We start from the raw sequence: 22,467 nt of genomic DNA, 5'->3' as shown, positions 1-22,467 counted from the left end.
TCAGGGAGAATTACTCCCTCTGGTCCCTGACTGCAGTGATGAAGGGCTTTCCAGGTTTGACAGCGGAAGTTTAAAGGGTCTCTCTTTTTTCCTGCTGCTACTGACAAAAGCCAATTCCAGATCAGCTTTTCATTGGAGAATCTTTTAGGCTTTGCTTCGCAAAGGAGAGTTCAAAGCAGATATCCTGTTGGATATAACCCCTTTTCCAGGGAGACAGTTTCAGATGGGCTGGGCTGCCACGCTTCGACTCCACAGCAGGTGGGATTCAGCACTTTGCCTTACTACACTGAGCAATACGCGCTTCAGATGAACCCTGCTAAGGGGCTTAGGCTTGCTGGGTGCTCTTTAATTTTCGAGCACAATGAAGCAGGCTTGGTATTTCGGCTGCATTATGAAAGATTTGTTTCTGAACAGCTGAAGAGGGGCAAAGAAGTACGTTTCTTCTTCCCACCTCATCAGGCTGAAGTTTCCTGGTGCCAGCTCAATCTATGTTAAATTGCTTACGCCATCCACCGGAGAGATTAGACTTGGGCACATAATAGAAATTAATTCTGAAAATGATTACTCAGATAATTAAGTACTACAGCTGTAGTGGGTGATTCTGGCTCTTGGAGTCCCCTCTCACATGCTTTACATCCTCCTCCTTCCCTTGGCACCGCTGCGGAGATGCCACCTGCCCTCCCGCTGGCCAGCGTTCGGCCTGGAGAAGGTCCCTTGTCCCCAGCCCCCTGCAGAGGCCACATGTCCCCCAGGACCCTGGCGGCTCAACTGAAGACTCCATGGCACCAAGCACCAGAGCCGGTGAGCACAGTGGAGAAAGGGGCTCTTCAGTTTATGAACCATACAGAGATTAAGGGCCAAATTTATTCAAGGTATCCAGGTGCCTCGACTTTCCTGGGAAGTAAAACTCCATGAAAAAGGTGGGTAGTGTAGGGGCAGCATTTGAATCGCTCAGCTTCAGAGGCCTCGCAATGCAGATGACATTCCCTCCCTGTCAGGTGTTGCAGGCTCCTTTACAGTCAAAGAAAGAAAGGGAATTGCGCTCCACAGGGCTGATTTCTCTGCGCTGATGTAAATGAAAAGCAGATGATTAGGTCAAATACACCTATCTGAGGTTAAGCAAAATGGACCCCTGGGTGCCCAAAGAATAGAAGTAGTCCCTGTCTAACCTCAGAAAGGCAACGCAGGCAGCGTGATGGACCAAATGCAGCCTTTAACTAGGCCTAAAGCAATGCCAAAAGGCAGGGTGTGGAAGACAAGCACTGGGGCGGGAGGTAGGATGTCAGTGCTCTATTACCACCATTAAATATTCCCTCCGGCCATGGTTTCCGCCACTTCCATCGAGGAGAGTCATCCTTAATATTGACAAGGGCACCACAAACCTTTACTCTGACAGACAAAAGATTTCAACTACAACACAGAGTTTAAAGCGAGAGAGTGGGTGGAAAGACACCTTGTACTTCTAGTCATCCAGATCTCATGGAGTGTTTGTGCTCTTCCTATTGCGATGTCTTGGGAACCTAGCTTGCCCTCCCATTCTTCACCCTAAAGCCATCAGTTCTGATCCTATGGAAACAGCACAGCTGAAGCCATTCTGTCTCCAGCCATCTCACTCAGTTATTTTCTCAAGTGCAACTGGTCATCACAAGTGCCATCAGCCATTTTAAGTTATGAATGCCACCCACGGACCCTATAACAGCAGCCAAGGAACCTCAAGGTACTTCTTTCCACACAGCTATGGCATGACACAGCCCATCTGCATATGGCCACAGGAGCACAAGCAAAGCCCCCAGCAGACCAGTGCTTGCAAAGCCACTTGACAAAACGTATTAGCTCAATAAAATCCGAAAAAGTATGCAAAAGAAAGATCATCTTTTCCGCTGGACACACTACAAAAGCAGATCACATGCCCTCACTGTTTTCCTTCTGGAGCCAGAGTGAAATATCAAAGGATAATTCAAAACACATTTGGATATGCTTGAGGTAGGAGAGCACAGGGCAGTATCTCCAACAGGCCACAGAAACCCACCCCTTATGAACTCTGTTCTTTCTTACCTCCCCCACTTTTGACAGCTCCTGGAGCAGGTCCAGCATCATTGCATCAGCAGTACTGGCAGGCCCCGTTCCACATGCTGAGCAGTTTCTGAAGGAAAAAGCATTTCCTGACATCTGTTCTGAATTCACTGCTCTTCTCCTCCTCCTCCCCCACTTTGTTTCACCCCATGCTCCTCTCCAGCTCCCCGTCCATCACCACCTGTGCCTGGCTGACCAGTAAGAGCTGAGGGTGGTGGTGGAGAATTGATGGCCCACACCTGTTCCAGCCCTGTCCCTCCACCTGCTAATTTTCTGTCTGCTGTTGACACAGGATTTTGCTCTTAGCAATGGCCCTGAGCAGTCTGACCCTAACACAGCATATCATTTGTGTGTGCACTTCCTTTCACATGTCCAAGTTTTTCCTACTAGAACCACAGGCACGAGTGCTGGCTAAAAGGGCCTTTGCAGGACTGAGCACAGGACTAGGCTCTTTACTCTTTCCTTGCTCCCTTTTAGGATGGAGCTGTTGCAATGCTAATGATTCCAAGTTGAATTTTGCCTGGTGCACTTTGATGAAGTTAGCACGATAGGGAATGATTTCTATAGTTACTTGATTCCCATCAGAATTCTGCCCTCATGCTCTGCCTTACCTTGCACTAGCTGTACAGCTACGGTCTTTGAATAATTTTCTGCATCAAAAATATTCAAAAGATATTAAGACTAAGAGAGACAAGTTTTTCTGCCAACTAATTTGCAGTAATTTTGCATATTTAAACACAGATGCAGTTTTAAGGAACCAAACGTCGTTGTGATCCTGATTCTTCCCCCTACATTGCAGAATTTTAAATAACCTGATACCTCAGTGCAGTCCTCAACGTTTTGTTTTCGGCAGGACATGACAGACACCACGGCATATGCCAAGCATGTGGTAGATTTTATTAAGCATAACTTTGGTTCTAAGTATCCCACCCTCATTCTCGTAATACCTTTAGTTAAAAACAATTATACAAGAGCAAATACAAAAAATATTAAATTATGAAAACAAATCCATTAAGGCTCCCTTTTTATATTTATATATATTTATATATGTACACTCAAACAAGTGCAGATATTAACAGAATGTTAAAGCCACAAAAATGCTAAGAAATTTACTACTATACTATCAAAAGCAAGAGTTTTAAAAAAGTACAAAGTGGTAAGTGAGCCATTTTCAAATCATTGAAGTATTTGCCAGATTGCTTCAAAACCCATATAGCTAAAGGGAAGGTCAGGAATTGCTTATGCTCACTGGCAAGCAGTTTCTCACTTGAGTAGCCGCACAGGACACTTGTGGTGTGACTAGCTGACCACCCATTTACGGGTTGCCCATTCTAGCCCAATCCTAACTTTAAAGACAAGCTTTGGCCTGTCAAACCTACAAGAAGGTGGCTGGGATCCCTAGACTAAAGGGTCGGCGGAATTCTAAGATGTTCCAACACACACATTGATGGTCTGTTCACACAGAGAATTAATTCCAACTGAAAACAAATAACTACTTCACGCTGTATGTACATAGGAGTTTCCTGGCCTCCTGTGATTCAGAAAGAGAAACTCTACCCTGAATGGCAGGCTAACATGGAGAAAGCAGAACGTGTTCAGCCTTGAAGGGCCCAATCCAACACACTCACTGAAGCCAAAGAGAGGTCCTCACCCCCAGCCGACTCAGTGCTGTTTGGATTACACCACCTTCATCTCACATGGTAGGATTGCCATGCTCACACCGAGGGCAAATGGCTGAGAAGGGATGCTCTGCTCAAGGCAGAGGAGGGTTTCCTCACCAACTTCTAGTCATTTCCATACTGTGCAGAAGGATAATTGTGGAGTGGAAACCAGGAGGCATGAAGTTTAGTAGGCTGGGAGCGGCTAAGATGAAAAATGCGCGTGGCGTGGAAGGCTCGTATATAGTGCTGTCTCAACAACATGAAACGAACTCAATCAGTGCAAGTGTTTGAACAATGTGCTCCCAGAAAGGAAGAGCCTCTCCTTCCAGAACAACAGAAGGAGAGGGGGAAGAACCTGCAGCACTCAGGGTGTTCCTTTGTTGAGAAAATACATGGAAGAGTTATGTTTGGCCTTTGTCTTTTGTATGTCCATAATCTGAACAGTCTGGTAGACCATCTTCATATTTAATCTTCTAGACGTGAGTCACACTGCAAGTCTAAATCAATGGTAATATCCTTATCACAATTCAATTTACTCTCAATCTGATTATGTCCTCATAAAAAATGCCTGGATCTTGACATATTGAAGTCTGTATCTAGGAAAAATTCCTAATTATGAGCATTTTGTCCCGAGTGCTGTGTTGAAATTGTATTTAAACTGTCCAATACTTACAGGAAAGGCAAAATGAACTAAAAAACAAACCAACAAACCCTCCCCCACCACCTTTACAAAATAAACACACCACTGTTGACATTAATAAAAAGTGTTCTCAAACAGTGATGTCCAATGTAATTACAAAGTAGAAATTACTTTGTTTAGCATCCTAAGGCAAAGACTAGGATTAAATCCTCAGCTGATATGGATGAGCACAGCTTGGCGAGAGCTAGGACTGTGCTGACCAAGATAGATGAGGATTTCTCCCCAGGTTCTGAAGATAAGATATCTGCACCCATTCACACCATGTAAGAACCCAATTCTATAATCCTACATGAGTAATCTGTTTCCCCTCCTCACCCCAGGCTTTCCTGGGTAACTAGTAGTCATAAGCATGAAAGATCAGATTCTGCCATCCCTGTGCAAGCTAAGCAGTATTTTATTCAATGGCAAGACACAGGAGCAACTTGTGGAAAGGCAAAAGGTGACAGAATTGGACCCTAAGACTCAGTGGTAACACGCTTCCCTTCTTTCTTGAGGCTAAAGGAAGAATGGAACAAAATGAATTTCATTTTATGCCTCACTTTAGGGAAAAAGTTCCATTTCAGTAGATTCCAATGATCAGTTTGGTCTGGCTTAAGCACTGCTCTGTTGCAGGAATTGCAACTAGTTCGTGCACGCAAAGAGCAGGAACCGATGGTGGATCAGATTCCTTGTTTGAGTTCCAGCAAATGAGTTTAAACACTACGAAGTAATGTGTTAACACTGCACTCAGATCAGCATGTCCTTGGAGTAGAAAGGCCACAACAGCAAAGTATGATTTCAAAAAGTACAAGACAGGTCATTTTGCATTGAGAGGTAAAACCACAGGTAGCACTGCACAGGCCTGTACACAATGGTGTAGATTTAGAGACAGAGATGAATCAGCTTCTGGATTCTCCCTGGTGAGAGGATCATCAGATCGTATCCTCGCCAGATTTGATAAAAATTCCAACTAAACACAAATTATTGTGGGATATACACAGGCAGTAGGTCTAGATGGAGGAAATATCTACCTGCACAGAAGCTTCATAAAATATCACAGGAGAATTTTTGTTCTGTTTTAAAGCAAAATATTAATCTGTGTATCTCCACTAAACTAGGATCACAAGAGATAAAGCAGTGCAACACTGAAGGAGTTTCTCTAGTATCCCTGGTTAAAATCTGAGTAAGCACGTCAGGCTGGTCCATGACACTGAACTGACAAACAGACTCCTTATCCATTGATCTCAGGACTGCATTTGGCAAGTCGATCTGTTTATGGTACTGTCTTTTTAATCCACACGTCCCAAGAATTAAAAATCTCATCTTCGGTAAGTGTCAACTGGATGCTGTTATTTTCCCTCTTGAGGGGGCAAATCTGAGACAACTTGCAAAAGCCTCTCTCTGCAGGGAAGCTGGAAGTCTTAGCAGGCGCTGGCTCTAGGAGTCTGGTGCTTCTGTTGCTTCCTGGACCGTCCTCCTCAAGTTGCCCTTGACTTTGACAAATTCAGGTGCATTTTCCTGCTCTTCCTGTATCTTCTGTTGCTCCAGTTCCAGCTTAAAAGGGAATCACATGTAAAAAAAAAGTATATAAAACAGATCATTAAAGCACAAGACAAAAACTAAAGGTTTCAATAACTGGCCATGCCAAACTTCAAACTGCTTCCTTTCTTTCTCTGATGGAAAAGATAAAGTTGCATTTCTTTGGGAGTATCTGCTCTCATAAATGATACATCTTTTAAAATCCTTGGCTCTAGCTCATTCCAGATGTCCACCTTTGCCAGATGGACAAAAACCCAGTATGAGAACAAAGATGAAGCATTTTTGAAGAAATTCTTGGACAGCTTCATTAAAGAAACAACAGTAATTCCCTTCTCTAGCTTTTACAACAGGACAAGGACGAGTGTGCCTTGTGGGAGAACACATGCAAACAGCTACTACTGAGCACGCTTGCAGAATTTATTTCTGAGTGTCTAGGTATGGATTTCTGTACCTCACTTGAGTCTGTTTTGGTGTATGTTTTGTCTATCACAAGAAACATTGAAAAAATAAAAATCCTCCTAGGCCCTTAGCTGTTCATTTCTGAGAGACCATTCACTGACATTTTTAACCTAGTTGATGCTCCTGCCCATGCAGACACTCAAAATTACCATGTGCAGTTAGATGCTCTGCTCTACGGGCCAAGGCTATACAGTGCCCATACTGAACACAGCTTACACATTGCACAGAATACAGATTGCTTATCAGTCCTCAGTGAAGGCAGATAAGTCAGCAGAAAAGAAGAAACAACCCTTTAGAAAGCTCCCTGATTAATGGGGACCACGTACGGCTCACCTAAATAATCTCTTTTGTTTCTGGTTCATTAGCAAGGGACATGTCTTGTTACAATAAATCATGATAATGTTCCTCCAGGAGTTGTATTGTCAATTAATGCCATTCCTATGATGTTTACAAAGTCACAACATTGTTTGCAATGGGCAGGTTTTTCCTCTCCTAACAGAATTTTCTATTTAACATATGTCCTTGGATGGCTCAGTTTCCAATCAAGTCTTCCCACAAGCTGAACTGTCTGAAGCTGGGCCCTTAAGAGCAGAAAGGAAAAGTGACAGGATGACACACTTAAAAATACAATAGCTTTCTCCCTCCAAAAATATTTCTAAGCGTAATTAATAAAAAAACTATAATAACCCCCCAAAACCTAAATAATGATTAAATTACACCTCATTTTCAACTGAGTAGTTATTTGACCTAAATGATTTCCATTGAGAAAACCACAAGATACTGTTTTAAAGCATTTGTTTATTTAAAAATAAACACAATGCTTGATGTATAGTGACTTCTTTGATGAGGTGTTTGCAGAAAGATTTCTTCGCAGGTACATGAAGTGCCTTAAGAGGCACAGAGACATTTGGCTGGCCCTGAGCCTAGCAGTAAGCTTCACCACAATGAACTCCAACTGCACATCATCTCCATTCTCAGGGTCTGAGGATCTTTTCCTTCATTTGAAAATGCCAACGGGCTCATACGTTTTACAAAAGATCTTTTTAAAGTGATCTAGTTTCTTGCATAACCCAGGAGAAAGAATCAGTTGATTTTTGTATTCATTAAGCATCCAGATTTGATGCACTCTAGCCTAACAGCCATTCTTAGTCAATTATCTCTTAATAGTTAGACTACAAAAGTTGACTAATTCACCACAGTTTCAGTGGTTAAATAAGGTCAGTGCTCCACACACATTCCTGTTCTCTGGTGCAGGATTCATTTGACCAAAGGCAGACGCCATACGCAGTCCCTATATGGTGACAACAAATAGGTAGTTGTAGAGCGTGATTTGACTCATCCTAAAAACGATATCTGCATCTGATCAGAGGAAATGTGCCAATAATCAGGGGATGCTTCTTTCTTGTCTACAAAGGCAGCCTCGGGCGACTAGCTCAGATGTGGATGTGTAAAGGTAGTGTTATTCCCCATCTTACCTGCTCCAGTTTCTGCTGCCGTTTCAGTAGCTCTATTTCCAGGTCTGATTTCTTTTTTTGTGCTTCCTCTTCTTTTTGTTGTTTAATAACTTGGTCTCGTTTCCTTTTCTCCATCACCTTCTGTAGCTCTGGTTTGTTCTGAGGTGCAAGACCCCTTCAAAATAAGCGGGAGAAGTGGCGGGTGGTGGGGGAAACAGGGAAGATAGATCAGTTTTAATCAGCAGAAATTCACACAGAATTGTAGGCAGGTTTTCTAAAGTCAAATAGTTGCCTATTTAGATACATTGGAAAATAAATGATTAATTAAAAGGAAAAAATATGCAGACATATGCCTGGTTTCTAACCAAAACCCTAAACCAAATTTAAGCCATATTATTAGTGAGGATATTTCCCTTTAACATGCATGCTAATATTTTTCCCAGATAATTTACTATTTTTACTTCTATCTTTAGTCTTCCTCTATTCTCTCAATTCCAGAATGGATAAAAAAAAAAAGATCACAAATCAAGACTGTAGCAGAGATAGAAACTAATTTTGGACGAAGAGATTTCCCTTGCTGGCTGATAACTCAGAGAGGTTGTGTTCAGAGAGTCCTATGCAGGGTATTATGCCCATAGAAGTTTGCATGGGCAGAACTAAAAAGAGATCTCCCTCTGAATTTTGTCACACTGCTCCTGGAAATCATGGATTCTGTCCTTCCTGAAAGTGTGAGTGCTTTACCCCGGCCTGGCTGCAAAGCTATTTCCAGTGAGGGCTCCCAGGCTATATTCAAAACCTCAAAGAGGCTAAGACAACAAAGATCTAGAATAAAAAAGTTGTGGTCAACTTGGAGACCAGACAAAGGCTGTAGGATTCTCCCTCTCGCAAGATTTTAGCCACTACATCAACTGAACGTTTCAGGTCTGTTCAGCACAAATTGCTTTCCAAGCCAACTACCTAAAATGAGAAAGCTGACTCTGGGAAGATGCATGACTTTATTTACAGGCACACACGGAGATACACACTCATTCCTCCTTATTTCTCTGACTTCAGCTATTTCTTTTATCTCTGTTGTGCTATGATGTTTCCAAAATTTGTTATGATACAATTGGAAGGTATCCCCATTGCTGTTAGTGTCACTTAAGTCAGAGCAGAAAGATGCGAAATTTGCCTTCGTTATTGTTGTCTTCCCTGGGAAGGCTATTCTGTGAAAACATCCAGCATTAAGGTTAACACCAACCATTCTTACATCAACTTTAAGAAAAGCAATCATCTAAATAAACTTTCAGAAAGCGCTGGGTTTTTTTTACCCTTCCCTACTTACTATACATCTGTGGTTGCCTAATTCTTCCCTAATATGCATATCCGACAGCATGTCCAATAATACATTAAAATGCCATTTTATGGTGACATCTATGAATGACTCCATATATTATGCAACGCTCTATCCCTGTACATACCCTAACAGCAAAATCAAATATTTAGCAACACCAAATGCTGCTCCCTATTTCTCATAATAGATCTCATGGCCTGAATGTAATAGAAGCTACAAGTTTGTGTTAATATTTTATGTTTCATGCTATTTTAATTATATTTTAACATTTAAAATTTAAGTCAGGCAGAGAAAAGCTGCAGTGATTTTTTTATTATTACTACTACTGCTACATGGTCAGTGAGAGCTGAATCAATGGAAACTTCCATGCTGATAATTAGCAAGACAGCTACGAACCACAGGCAAGCTGCTAAGTAACGTTACTTGTTCCTGCTTTTTTCAGTAAAGTTGCACCATAAGAAGGCAGAGGCACAAGAGTGATTTAGATGTGCTGTAGCTATAATAAAGGGGACCCACAGAAGACAGAAGTAAATACAATCCCTCAGCCTACTCAAATGGGGTTTGTAGTAAGATCTGTAACAGAACAACTGTAACGTCAATTGTATTTTCACTCTCCTAGGTAAGAAAGAAAAGCAACAAACAGGTGGCTACTGGATTAACTGGGAGTCTTGTATCACCTTCTGGTGATTGTTCTGGTTAAATAAAAAATCCTAAAGCTTTGATATAGAGTAAGCGAAGTGTGCTATAACACAAGTTAGAGCCAATAAGGTTAAAACCTCTGGAAGGGACAGGACCAATACTCTGCAGAGCTGAGGTTAAACCCTAATAAATAAAAACAGTTTAAGATAAGCAACCAGTGCCTTGAGGTAGCACTACCTGGATCTGTTTGCCCAAAAAAACCTACCATTTCTACAAGTAAATAACTACATTGATAGTTCAAGACCCAAGAGACACTGCTTACAGTAGGCATGGAGAGTGATCAGACCAGCACTGGCTAATATCATCTAAGATCCAGAAATTCTGAGCTGACTGGTCAAAAAGTGAAGCTGCTGGTGCCTACACTGAGTCTTCACAATAAATTAAGGTGCATGTTAAGCAGACTTCTGTAAGAGCACTAAAAGCCCTCCATATGTATGGCAGTTTGCAGTAACAAAGCTGAATACAAGTCTAGTATCTGTATTACTGAAAAGCCTCATATCAGAGCTAGTACAGTAGCACAAAGCACAGAAGACTAACCCTCTTCTCAAAAATACCAGTTTTTCTGCTGATGAAAACCCTCAAAGTATTTCATTTCTGCACCAATAAATAAGAATCTAAAATTAACAGCTGCAGCAAATCAAAATCACAATAACAGAAGAGTGGGTATTGAGAGCTATACGACGACTCTGTGTAATAGGATATTCTCCTAGAAGAAAAGAACTCCATACTATTTAGAAGTGCTTTATGCTTTTATAAACTTAAAAGAAAAAAAAAAAACCACCTTAATTTATTGCAGCCTCCACATCCTTCAGAATAAGATCAGAAGTCAGGAAACTTCAACTATCTATCTTCAATGCCTATAAACTTCTTGGTGCTAGGAACTGACTTTGATGTTTAATCCCATTAATGAAAAATAGGACAAACACCTATTTAGGGCAGTTTCTTCCAATTCAGCTGGCATTCTGTAAAACATTTCTACTTCATCACGAAAGAAATGCTGTATTGTGTATGCAGTTCATTTAGAATTAAGTATCTAAGCCTAGCGCTTGTGAGGATTTTGCTATTACACATAGAAAAGACCCCTTCACCCCTCAGAATACTACCCTACAAGAGAGAGGAGGGTGGGAAGGGGAGAAAAAAAAAAAAAACAAAAAAAGAGAAACTTTCATAACGTGACACTTCCTGCCAAATAGACAAATCCAGTTGTGCCGGAGTAGCCAAAGCAATAGCTTCCTCCTCTCCTTTATCAAGGTCCTGAGTCTCAAAAAGCCTGAATAGCTGCTACCAGCAACTTTATTCTCAAGCACACTCTGAAGTACTGTTCTTCCACTTCTGTTTTGTGTATCCCCACAACCTTGCCTTTGGAAAGTCCATTTTGGGTGGCTGCAATGCACCCAATCACTAATTTATAAAGTAGTTAGTTTCTGTTTGTTTAAATGGAAGAACCCTGGCAGGCTTGGTGGCTTTTCTTCCACTGTGTGGTCTGGTGGCTCTTTTCTTACTGTGCTTTCTAAATGAGTCCTTCGTCACTGAAGAGATTTAATAACAGAATGTCAGCTATCTCTTGGCCAAGTGTCTGTGTCTCTGAAGTTGGCAAAATCAAGTTCCAGTTATTTACATCTTTAAAACAATACATAGAGCAACAGCTGTGTATCCCATCCCATCCCAGAATGAAGGAAGCAGGATTTGCATAACATACAAAGAAACTCTTGTGCAGCAGCAGAGCAGGCACCAGACTATCACACTGCATTGCAAGAAAGATCAAGTAAGCAGAGAACGATTTAATGTGAAATAAAATATATGATTTCTTTGATTTAAAAGTGGCCCCATAAACTCAGTGTCCCAGGAATGGTGAAAGCCCAAAGATTTTATCATCCTGCTGGTAATAGCAAATTTTGTCAAATGCTTGATAAATTTAAGCGCTTAAGGAAAATTACAGTGCCCAGGTAACCAATATGAAATGTGATAGGGGAGAACTAAACTGCTTCCTCTGGAAACAGAGCCTTTGTGAGTAGACACAAAAACAAAGCGAGAAGTCTTTTACAGCAAGCTTCTGCAGAGCAACTGAAATTCATACAGAAATAAATGCCACAGTTAAGAATCAGAGACTTTTCATCTACAAGATCTGAATCAACAAAAAGTGTCTGCTGGGTTTGGGTAAAACATCATGTCGATGCAACTAAAATTCAAGCTGTGTGTTTCGTGTGGGAGGATGGCACAAGCGATTTTTAGACTCTTACCTTTTTTGATTCATGAGCAGCTCTCTGTGGAGATCTTGATGATTCCGGGATGACTTCACAGGATTAATTAATTTTTGAGGTCTAATTAATTCAGGATTGTCATCATCTATGTAGTCTGGTTCAGCCATAATCTTTCTTGGAATGGGATATGTATCTTTGGGTACAGTCTCCTTATTCACAATATCTGTAAAACCAGGGAAAAACTGCAGTAAATCTACACTGAAAGGCCTTTTAAAGATGTATCAAAACATAAAGCCAGCATATTACATTGGTAACAGTTATGCTTTTCCTAGATTAATTTTTCTGTAGTAAATAAAGGCTCTCAGAGCAAACACCAGTAACACTTTTTTAAAGTCAGCAATTTTATAACTATGTCATCTCCAGCAGCCTTCATCCATGGGCTTGGAAATGCAGACTCCCCCCATTTTAAGAACTAAACAAATAATCTAGGTTAAGAGTGTGAAGAGCCCTGTTGATTTTAACAAGCCTACTCAGACGAAACATTTTTAGATCAGCAATACTGAGACCCTAAAGACATTTTAAATACTGACTATATTAAACACTATAAATGTGTACCAAAACCATACAGAGTGTCATCTTCTGCCATCAGTATCATGCCAGCTATGGGGAAAACACCTTCTCTGGATAAGCCCTGAACTGTACTGTACTAAGCAAAACCTTCCACATGGAAATAGCCAGATCTGCAATTGTTGGGATGGGGGACAGATTTTTGAGTGGAAAGGTAGACGAGAAAAAGTTGGGTGAGGTTGTTTCTTAAAGGCCATATTTCACCCAGTGAAAATCCACAAATATCCACTGATCTGAAGGCAATGAAGTCTTGATGATTCATATAATCTAGAAATGTGGCATTTTCCTATTCTGCTATAGAAGACGCATCTATACACCAAATCACAACACTTCTAATCAACAGCTGACAAGTAAACTATAGTTTTCAAATAATTTATACATGACCATTCATACCCCTGTCCATTAAAAAAGCGTCAGTCACAAAAAGTTCAGCATTTGAAACAAAGCACATTCAGAGCAATTCTGCCTCCATTTGCTGTCGTGGAAACCTGCACGCAGAACCTGGCACGCTGCAATTATCAGTTTGATGAAACACTGGCCCCTCAAAGAGACCCCCAAAAATAATCTCACAGCATGTGGTTTTAGAGATGAATCAATGGGACATGAAAGGAAAGGCGAGAGACCTCCATTAGCCTGACTGGCAGAACAGCTGAATGCTGCACATTGTACGGTACAGGGCTATGAAACAAATCAGAGAATCACTGGAATTTGCCACATACTTTCCAGCAAAAGCTGAATATGCACTTTAATTTAGATCCCACTCTTACCAGCCCTTCCCTCCCTCTCTCACCCCATGGCCTGCAAAACCTGTCTAAGTTCAGTCTCAGTTCAATCCCTATTTTGTTTCATTAGGAATCTCACTGTTGCTCAAAGGGTCTGATTCAAAATCCGCTTGACTACAAGAAGGACACTGAGGTGCTGGAGCGTATCCAAAGGAGGGCAACAAAGCTCGTGAAGGGTCTGGAGAACAAGTCATATGAGGAGCAGCTGAGGGAGCTGGGGGTGTTTAGTCTGGAGAAGAGGAGGCTGAGGGGAGACCTTATCGCTCTCTACAGCTACCTGTAAGGAGGTTGTAGCAAGGTGGGCATTGGTCTCTTCTCCCAAGTAACAAGTGATAGGACAAGAGGAAATAGCTTCAAGTTGCGCGAGGGGAGGTTTAGGTTGGATATTAGAAAAAATTTCTTCACCGAAAGGGTTGTCAAGCACTGGAACAGGCTGCCCAGGGAAGTGGTTGAGTCACCATCCCTGGAGGTGTTTAAAAGTCATGTAGATGTGGTGCTCAGGATGTGGCGGACTTGGCAGTGTTGGTTTTGCGGCTGGACTCGATGATCTTAAAGGTCTTTTCCCTAAACGATTCTATGATTTCCACTAACAACATCAGTACATGAATACTGAACAGTACCAACTTCATCTTACTTGGGCTGCATGTGCACTTACAGATGAAGAAGCAAAACAACAGGACCAAGTTTTCAGCAGGTGCAGGGAAGCCACTCTGGCTTTGAATGTGTCCAATATATCCAGCACAGCCCTTTCAGCTTCTTTGTCTGCATGGATGATGTGAATTCTGCTTCACTGGTGCTACTTCTCACACCCCAAGTTTGCACAGAGCAAATCCAAAGAGAAACAGCTTACTAGTGTGAGCTGCTCTCAGGGTGGCCCCTGCATTAGTTTTTCAAGGCAAGAATATATGTAGTGGTTTTGAACTCTCTGGGGGTGCTAGTTCTCACAGGGACCTCTGAAACTAATATAGAAATTGCCCACAGTTCACACCTATATAAGTATATTGCTGTGCATGACATAAACCTCTTACTAACATTGATCATGCAACAAAAATACTTCACCCCTTCAGAGTCCTTCTTGCTTCAGTCAGGGAACCAGCGAACACGTGCAAAATATATAGGATCATTGGAAAACTGAGGTTAGAAGAAACTTGAAAGATTTCTAACCCAACCTCCTGCTGAGAGCAGGAACAGCTGAGATCAGACCAGGTTGCTCAGGACTTTACCCTGAGGTAAGGTCCTGAAACTCTCCAAGGCTGCACAGCCTCTGTGGGCAACCCTACTCACCTACCTTCATGGTGAAGTTTTTCCTCACACCTATATGAATCTCTTGTTTCAGTCCATGCCTCCTGCCTCTCACCCTCTAGCCACGCACCACAGTGAAGAGCCTGGCTCCATCTTCTTGGTAGGTTCCTCCCAGGCACAGGGGGCTGCTGTTAGGTCCCCCTAACCCTGCCTCTGCTCTGGGCTGAGCCCAACAGGCCCCTCGGCCTCTGCCACAGCTCCTGCGCCCTGGCCCCCAGCCCATCTCAGTGGTCCTTCATTGATCTCCTATCTCAAATCCCTTGCTGTTTAATTGCATGCCATATAAAAAAAAGCCCACCCCCTCAAAGAATGCAAACTGCAGCATACTTCTCAATGTATACCATGTAGCACCATGCCATTAATAAAAAGTGCATGGAAGTCTGTGCTCTTTACCATAGACATTGAATAAACTAGCTACAGGGTTTTTCTGGTTTTGGTTTCGGGTTTTTTTTTTGGTTGGTTGTTTTTGTAAATAAGGACAGGATTTATACTTCCTCAGTGTTCACATCAGGCTTATCACAACTAAAACAACTCAAATGTTACATATCCAGCCTCCACCCAAAATAAACCTGCTCTGTAAGTATTTTTCTGTACTAATCTATCAGCTCTGTTGCACTGATGGGACTGCAAGTCTTCTACAAGCTATTTATCATCAACAGCTCTCCATTAAAGTAAACCTGAAAATAACCTGCTGCTGCTTCAAGACCAGTCTTCTGTTAGCTTAGGCGAAGATGAAAAATGCAGAATTACCCTACAACTGCCTATCATAAACAAGGTACTGTTTTTTTAGTATGAGCCCCTGAAAAAGAATTTGATTCAATCATTTCTCAGACAGTTTGATGTAATATTTTGCAGCCTGTAGATTTGCTTGTGGCAAGTCCTTAAAATGAAGTCTATTTATTCTTCTTTCTTCTGTCCCATTTCTATTTTTAAAAACATGTATTCAACTCAGAGGTCAGGAATCCTGGTTTCGTAATGTAACACGAACTCTACTAGTAGCAAACTTGAATGAATAAAACTCCCTTGGGAACAGAAGACGCTTTCCATGTGTGATTAAGCTGTAAATTGTTTCAGCTAGAATTTCCAAATGGAGCCAGCAAAACAGGGCACCCAGTCCCCACTCAGTGAATCCCCTCACACACTTTGCAAACCTCAGTCTGGCTGGAGGCCACCAACCCAGTCCTGCAGAGTCACTGTGTAATAGTATACACAAACAATACAATGAAGATACTGTCATTTCTACCCACACCCTTTCAAAGTAAACATTTACAACAGCACAGGCAAGTTTCACATAAAAAGGAAACTAAGGCATAAAGGATTCACCACACACAGGCAGACAGGAAGAGAGCTGGCAGTGTAGCCCCTGAGTTTCATTCAGAGATTCAGGCTCACACCAATAAACCAGTCAAGCTCAATGACAGAATCCCTTAAAAGTCCTTAAACAAAGTTTAATCAATTTTCAAGCAATAGCAATTAAAAAAATATTAAATCCACAAGTGCTAGTGCTCATCACCACAAAAGTTACAACCCATAAAGCCTCTTTCAGATCATCACAAGGTGCAACAGTGGGAGGAGAATAATCCGATAATCACTTAGCAGGAATATGCTGCCTTAAGAGCACCCAAGAGGCTCCTTTTAACCATCTACTGTTACGTAATCAATTGAGAATGCACAGTCCATTTCTGTGTCTCCCTGTTACCTTGCTTCAAAACAAAGTAAAGATTTGGTTTTGGGGGATGTTTTATCTGAGCTTGGCCCAATTTTAATACGCCCACTAATTTGGCAGATGCTTCCCCAGTGCAATTGTTGAATTAGCTGATGCTGCACAAGCAGCACAAAAGTATTTATCTACCCCATCTACTCCAGCCTGAGTAACTCTCTCAGACTTTGTCCATGACTTATGTACACACGGACTTTCATCCGGAAAGAAGAGATTGGGGATCCTGCTTGGAAGAGGAATTTTAACTCCTCAAAAGGAACTGCAAAGCAATTTCAATATCTCACTAGACAAAGAAAATGTCTCTATAAAAATTACTTCAAGTATCCTCCCAGACAGAAGTTTCACATTTTCAGATACAAAGATGCTCTTAGCGCAATCAAGAAGTTCCATACTGGTACCTCATTCTTGGAGAGCCAAGACCAAGTGGTCACATACTTGCCATTATCTCATTTATTTTCCTTGGAGCACAAGTAAATTCAGGGAGAAGAGACTCTTCAAGGTGATCACATTGAATAGGTACAACTGAACCGGGGCATGCCAGAAGCATGCAAGTTACAGCTGGGGGAACATGTCCAACAGACACGTTTGCTTCCAATGTAATTTATTTTTCATTCTACCTATAGCAGCACTTTTTCAGCAGAAGTCCCTTAATGGTAGTAACACTGGAAACACACGTGCAAAGAGAGCTACAGCCAGCCACTAGTGTTTTTAACAGATTTGAAGTAGATCTTAACAACATCAGGTTAAAGATTCAGCAGCTGCCAGAGCTTTTGCTATATCAGGGCTCCCATGGCTTCTACAAGAAAGGGAAGTCTATGCCAAAGAAGCCCTTGTGTTTATATGGCATTCAGAGAATTGCATTTGTTTTCTATCTGGTATTCCTCACACCAGAAATCACCCTCTACATGTGGAACCTGAATACAAAAATTCCTGTGAGACACCATGTATTTATATTACTATATGTATATATGGCATTTTTACCCTTCAAATGATTCCCACAATTACTTCCAGTTGTGAAAGCAGAGGGAGAGTTTAAGCCCCTTAAAAAGCAGATAAATGCCTAAAAATATCAATGAACATCAAAATAATAGACTACTCCAGGATCCAGAAGTTACATTAACGTTAAATTCACGTGGTTTCCTTTTTGCCTTACTAAATTCTTGAATTAATATCTTCCACAGATGCATTAGCTCGAGCACTGAACACCTCCTGAAGTAAGATTTTATTCTTGAAAAAGCTTTAACATCTGTTCTGAGCTGTATTGTAAACCATCAAATGCTATTTTTTAAGACTTACAGTTTTAGCTCTTTAAACTACCACATAGACTTGTGGTTTGTTACAAGTAACCCAAAGGCATTCTTTGAGAAGAAATATGGTTTTACTCTCCCCCTTCCGATTTTGAGAGGAATCAGAATAAAAATTCTCCAGCATGTCTCTGCTCAGACATTACACAGCCAGCACTGCCTCGCATAGGCCAGCCCGGGTGCAAAGCAAAAGACCTACATAAATGCAGAGTATGCTTTCCAGGCACCATCTCAGCACTGTTTGCACATGAAAGCTCACCACCGCTACCATTTTTATCTATACACTCTCAGTGCAGTAAGAGGCACTTGACCAGAGAGATTTACTTGATTAATCCTTGATTATAGATATCATTAATAACTTCCCACAGCTTACCCTTTAATTCAAAGTAAGAGTTCCTGAAAACAGAATACAAACTACTCTTCCCAGGCAAGATGCTTAAGCCAACAACTGTCCAAAGAGTTTTGCTCTCATTCACACCATCTTTCACAGCTGAAAGGGATAATGGGGTTTGATCACAGCAAAACACAGCCAGACTGCCTGTGGAGACAGAGGGAAGGACCGGAGAGGTCCTGGCGGCTGCAATTCCTCCCAGCTCCTCATGCAAAAGGCTGCCACTTCCCCCAAGAAGTGGGAAGAATTTTGCTTCTAGATCAGAAAAGGAGACTGTCTTTACCTGCCTCAAAATCAAACATATTTAGGGCAGCATGTACCTACTGTGCCACAGGAATCCCTCATTGAATATCATCCTGTTACCAGATTACTTACTGCATCATGATTCTTCAGATAAAATTAAGACCGTCGGACTCTTACACCCTTTGGCAGGCAACTGGCTTTTGATTATGGCTCCAGCCTTGCCTTACTGATCTTAGGCAGGTTATTTCATGCCTGCGTGCCCCAGCTCACACACACACAAGTGAAGAGCATCTCAGAAATCACCATGAGCTTCTGAAAGGCCAATCTCACTGCTTCTTGTTACGCACTTTAAAAATCTTCACATCCCAGCAGACAAAAAGATGTAAGAAGACTGAAAAACTTCTGTCCATACTATGCCAGAACAGTTTAACTTCCCTACACTGGGTATCATCAGTTAATGGATCATTAATTGCATGCCTGCCAAAAGACCATGTAGGCTTCTCTCGGGAACAAGGGTGTGCTCATTTTAACCAGGGCAGCCCAAAGCCATCTCCATCATGTCAAGGATATGGAAAGAAGGAGGGCTCGCTGGCTTCTGGAGCTGTTCCTGTTGTCACTTCAGAGGACATTAAAATGAACTAAACCACTCAAAATCTCTAGGAAATCCAGTTAATGCTCATTTTCTTAAGTACTGCTGAGAGCGTAAAGTCAACAAAGCACAGATAAAACATGCAAGTAGATGTGAAAACAGAAGAAAGAGGGTCATTTTAAAGATGTTTGCTTTGGCACTGACACCTTTTAGGAGAGAGTGCAAGGTTTGGGGCAGTGCTCCACACTTATGATTCTCCCAAATGCAAAGCAAATGGCTCTCATTCAATTTAAACACCACCAGGCAGCCTCTGTTCCTGTGCTTTGAAGTTCAGTCAGGTCTTGGGTGCTAAGGGAAGAGCCTAGATGCCCCCAGAGGCTGAGGGCTAAAGAGCAATGCTGGTGATGACAGAAGAGCTGGTCCTTCTTGGTCTCTAGTCTACTTGGAGAAGAGAAGCAGAAAGACATAAACAGCTTTAAGAATAGTCTCACCATCCACTAAAATCACCAGGACCAAGGAACAGAATTTGGATTAATACAAGAGAACCTTCCCTTGGGCTGCAGGATCTGTGATGAAGCTCTCTGCCACTGACTTTGAAACCAGCTGAAAGTTACCAGCTCTCCATAGCTGCGTTTCTTCTCTTGCCCAGTTAAAACACTGAGGAGGTATCAATGCAGCTGTGTAACTAGAGGTGGATGAAGAGAGAAAGAAAGTGCCTCGCCTCTCCTACTGCCACAGGAGGTCTCCACAAAAGGGGGGCTTTTAAGAATGTTGAGAGGGAAGGAGGAGATGGAGACCGTCGTTCACCTTAATTCACCATCACTGAGTCCCCTTTTTGACAGACACAGGCAAAACTCAGATAAAGACTTTCCCAGCAACAAACTACCTAGCATCTAATTTTTAATACAGGCAGCGGTCAGAAAGACACACAAGACTAGGATACTGTGAACAGCTCCCACCTTCTGTAAATCCTGGCCTATGCTCACCCACTAACACCATGGTTCCAATCTGAGACTAATGGCAAATTAAGCAAACTATGCATTTTACATCATTTCTTTTCCCCCAAAGTCCTGCATGTTTATTACGGACTTTATATTCTCCATACTCATTTTGCTCAGGTCCTTGTGATTACTGAAATCCCTACACACCGTTGGGGACGCGGAAAGCCATTCTGATGGCAAGGAGAAGGCCTGCAGTTTTGGACACCTCTCATCAAAAAGGCCCTTAGTAATCATATTGCTTTCTTCCTGCAGAACAACAGCATGTCATGCACACACCCCCTCCCCTCCATCTCATCTAATGTCATTCATTTGAAAGGAATAAAACATGACTAGCAAAGGCATGCAACTGAATATACATCTGGCTTTCACCAATACACTACACAGGTAATTATTACACCACAGTGAACATGACTTTCAGGAGAAAACCATTGAAATTATGCCTCCTAGGAAATACCCGCCACAGCACAGTTTGCAACTAGATTAATCCCAAAAGGTAACCAGCAATTTATTTATACATGGGTCAACAGTGAGCCATATGCGATTGTGAAATGATGCATTTTTTTAAAGAGATGTTAAGACTAGAAAAACAAAATCAGTTTATACTCCTCGCAGCCACAGTGCACTGTCAGTGTTTTAGACCAGCCAGTTTGGACCACTAAATTAAAAATCAGGGCAGCTTTGGTTCAATCAAATTTAACTACAGTAAAACATGGGATTTTGTATGAAAACCGAGCCTTGATTCAAAATCAGAAGTCCAACGAGTCAGAGGACAGTTTCTTCAGGGCTTCACTGTGCAAATGTTAAGAACTATCAAACAGTGTCACCCAGTGGTAAAGGACTTCCTGCAGACAGGAAGAGTAGAAAAAGTGGCAGGGGGAGAAGGGGGATGACCCAAATCCATGTTTATTTACAAACCCACTAACCTTAAGAGCAAACAAGCTAAATCCCACACCACTTTAGAAGAAAGTCTTACTTCTAAGACATTCTATTTCTGAAAACATCAGCATTAGAAGACAGTGGTTCTTCTGTAAAAGGTTTAATACTGAAGAGGTGTATTTGTGAGGGACAGGGGGAAATCCAGAGCAGCCAGCAGCTTGTTACTAATTGGGAGAGCAGAAACATTTCAAGCATCTGAGTTGAGATGCTTAAAAGGAGACTGGTAAATCTTGAATACTCTTAAACTCTAGTTTAGAGACTTCAGTAAGATTCTTCCAGGGAAGAGAGAAACACATCGATGGTGGTTGTTTCTGCACTTGTTCTGCATTTTGGTCACTAAGGTCTGGCGAGTAGGTGAGAAAGCAACGTGTGCCCCAGTGAGGCCAAGGAAGATCCAGGAACAACAGAGTGTAGGTCATGCTCTCTGAACAGAAATGCTCTTCTGGATGCTATGATGCTGACGACGACAATGGAGGATCCTGGTAACTATTCAGTGGGGCAGAAGTCTATGCCAGATATAAACCAAAAAAGGGTAAAATGATCTTCGATATGTGACACAATACTTGGCACCCACATAAACATGACTGGCATAGCAAACACTTTTCTTATTTATAAAGAAAATAGGATATTAAAAAGCAGATGGAAGGGCAACATTTATGAACTGGAGAATGTGCCCTGTAGAGTCAGTTCTAAAAGCTCTGCTCATTTTATTTTTTAGAAAGTGGAGATTAAGACCAGCCTTATTGTCCTAAAAGCAGCAAGCCCAACAATGGCTTGAAAAATTTCAATGTCTGGAGATCAGAGCTAGAAAACAAATTCCTAAAATAAGGCACATGCTTCTGAAGTGAGGGGAATAAAACCCTAGATTTAGTAAAAGATTTGTGGTAGGAAATCAAAAATGGTTCAATTGCATAGAGAAACTAAATTACAGGGTCATAATTATCCCCTCTAATTTTACAAATTTATAAATCTATAAATGCAATTACTGAGTGTTTGCAAGGGGGTCTGAAGATGAAAGTCTCTGCATTAATCGGGTAATTATGTATTTAGTAGCTACAGCAGCAAAAATGAGACTAAGCGAGCTCAGTATTTCACATGCTGCCTAAGTTACACCAGTGCTGTAAATCCCAGAGTCTTGTCAGTCAGAGCATAGTGGGGCTGGTGAACCTCCAGATTTCGCTTTGCGCCACGTGCTGTTCCTTAGGGCACACCAGCATCCTGCCTGGAGTTACCGCAGGATCTGCTGTGCTGTCCCACCTCCCCTCCGGATGTTTCTGAATGACAACTTAAAAGGAATTCTACCATACATAAAAGAAGCCAGTTTTCAACAAATTTAAAAACACTGACATAATGAAAAACACACAGTCCACTGCAGCTTGCCAGCTTCCTAAATGTATTCATAGGTAGTTATGTAAAAGTTAAGCACTTCTTCAGACCAGGCTGATACACATCAATTACCTGCCAACTCAACAAC

At 41.7% G+C, this 22,467-nt stretch overlaps 1 protein-coding gene across 2 annotated transcripts in view; it reads right to left on the bottom strand.

Annotated features, from left to right (window-relative positions):
* Positions 1 to 2,949: 2,949 nt before the first annotated feature.
* FAM107B (family with sequence similarity 107 member B) overlaps positions 2,950 to 22,467 on the bottom strand; it is a 63,135-nt gene continuing 43,617 nt past the window's right edge. For both annotated transcript variants that reach the window (XM_075081544.1, XM_075081543.1), the window contains 3 exons: positions 12,138 to 12,321; positions 7,887 to 8,040; positions 2,950 to 5,967 (listed from right to left, as the gene is read on the bottom strand). In XM_075081544.1, coding sequence (XP_074937645.1) covers positions 5,851 to 5,967; positions 7,887 to 8,040; positions 12,138 to 12,265 — 399 coding nt within the window. In that variant the 5' untranslated portion in view covers positions 12,266 to 12,321 and the 3' untranslated portion in view covers positions 2,950 to 5,850. The remainder of the gene's footprint in view (positions 5,968 to 7,886; positions 8,041 to 12,137; positions 12,322 to 22,467) is intronic.

The sequence above is a fragment of the Phalacrocorax aristotelis genome, chromosome 1, assembly GCF_949628215.1.
Source record: "Phalacrocorax aristotelis chromosome 1, bGulAri2.1, whole genome shotgun sequence".
Taxonomy (NCBI): domain Eukaryota; kingdom Metazoa; phylum Chordata; class Aves; order Suliformes; family Phalacrocoracidae; genus Phalacrocorax; species Phalacrocorax aristotelis.
The sequence above is the reverse complement of the archived record's forward strand: the minus strand, read 5'-3'. Positions and strand labels throughout refer to the sequence as shown.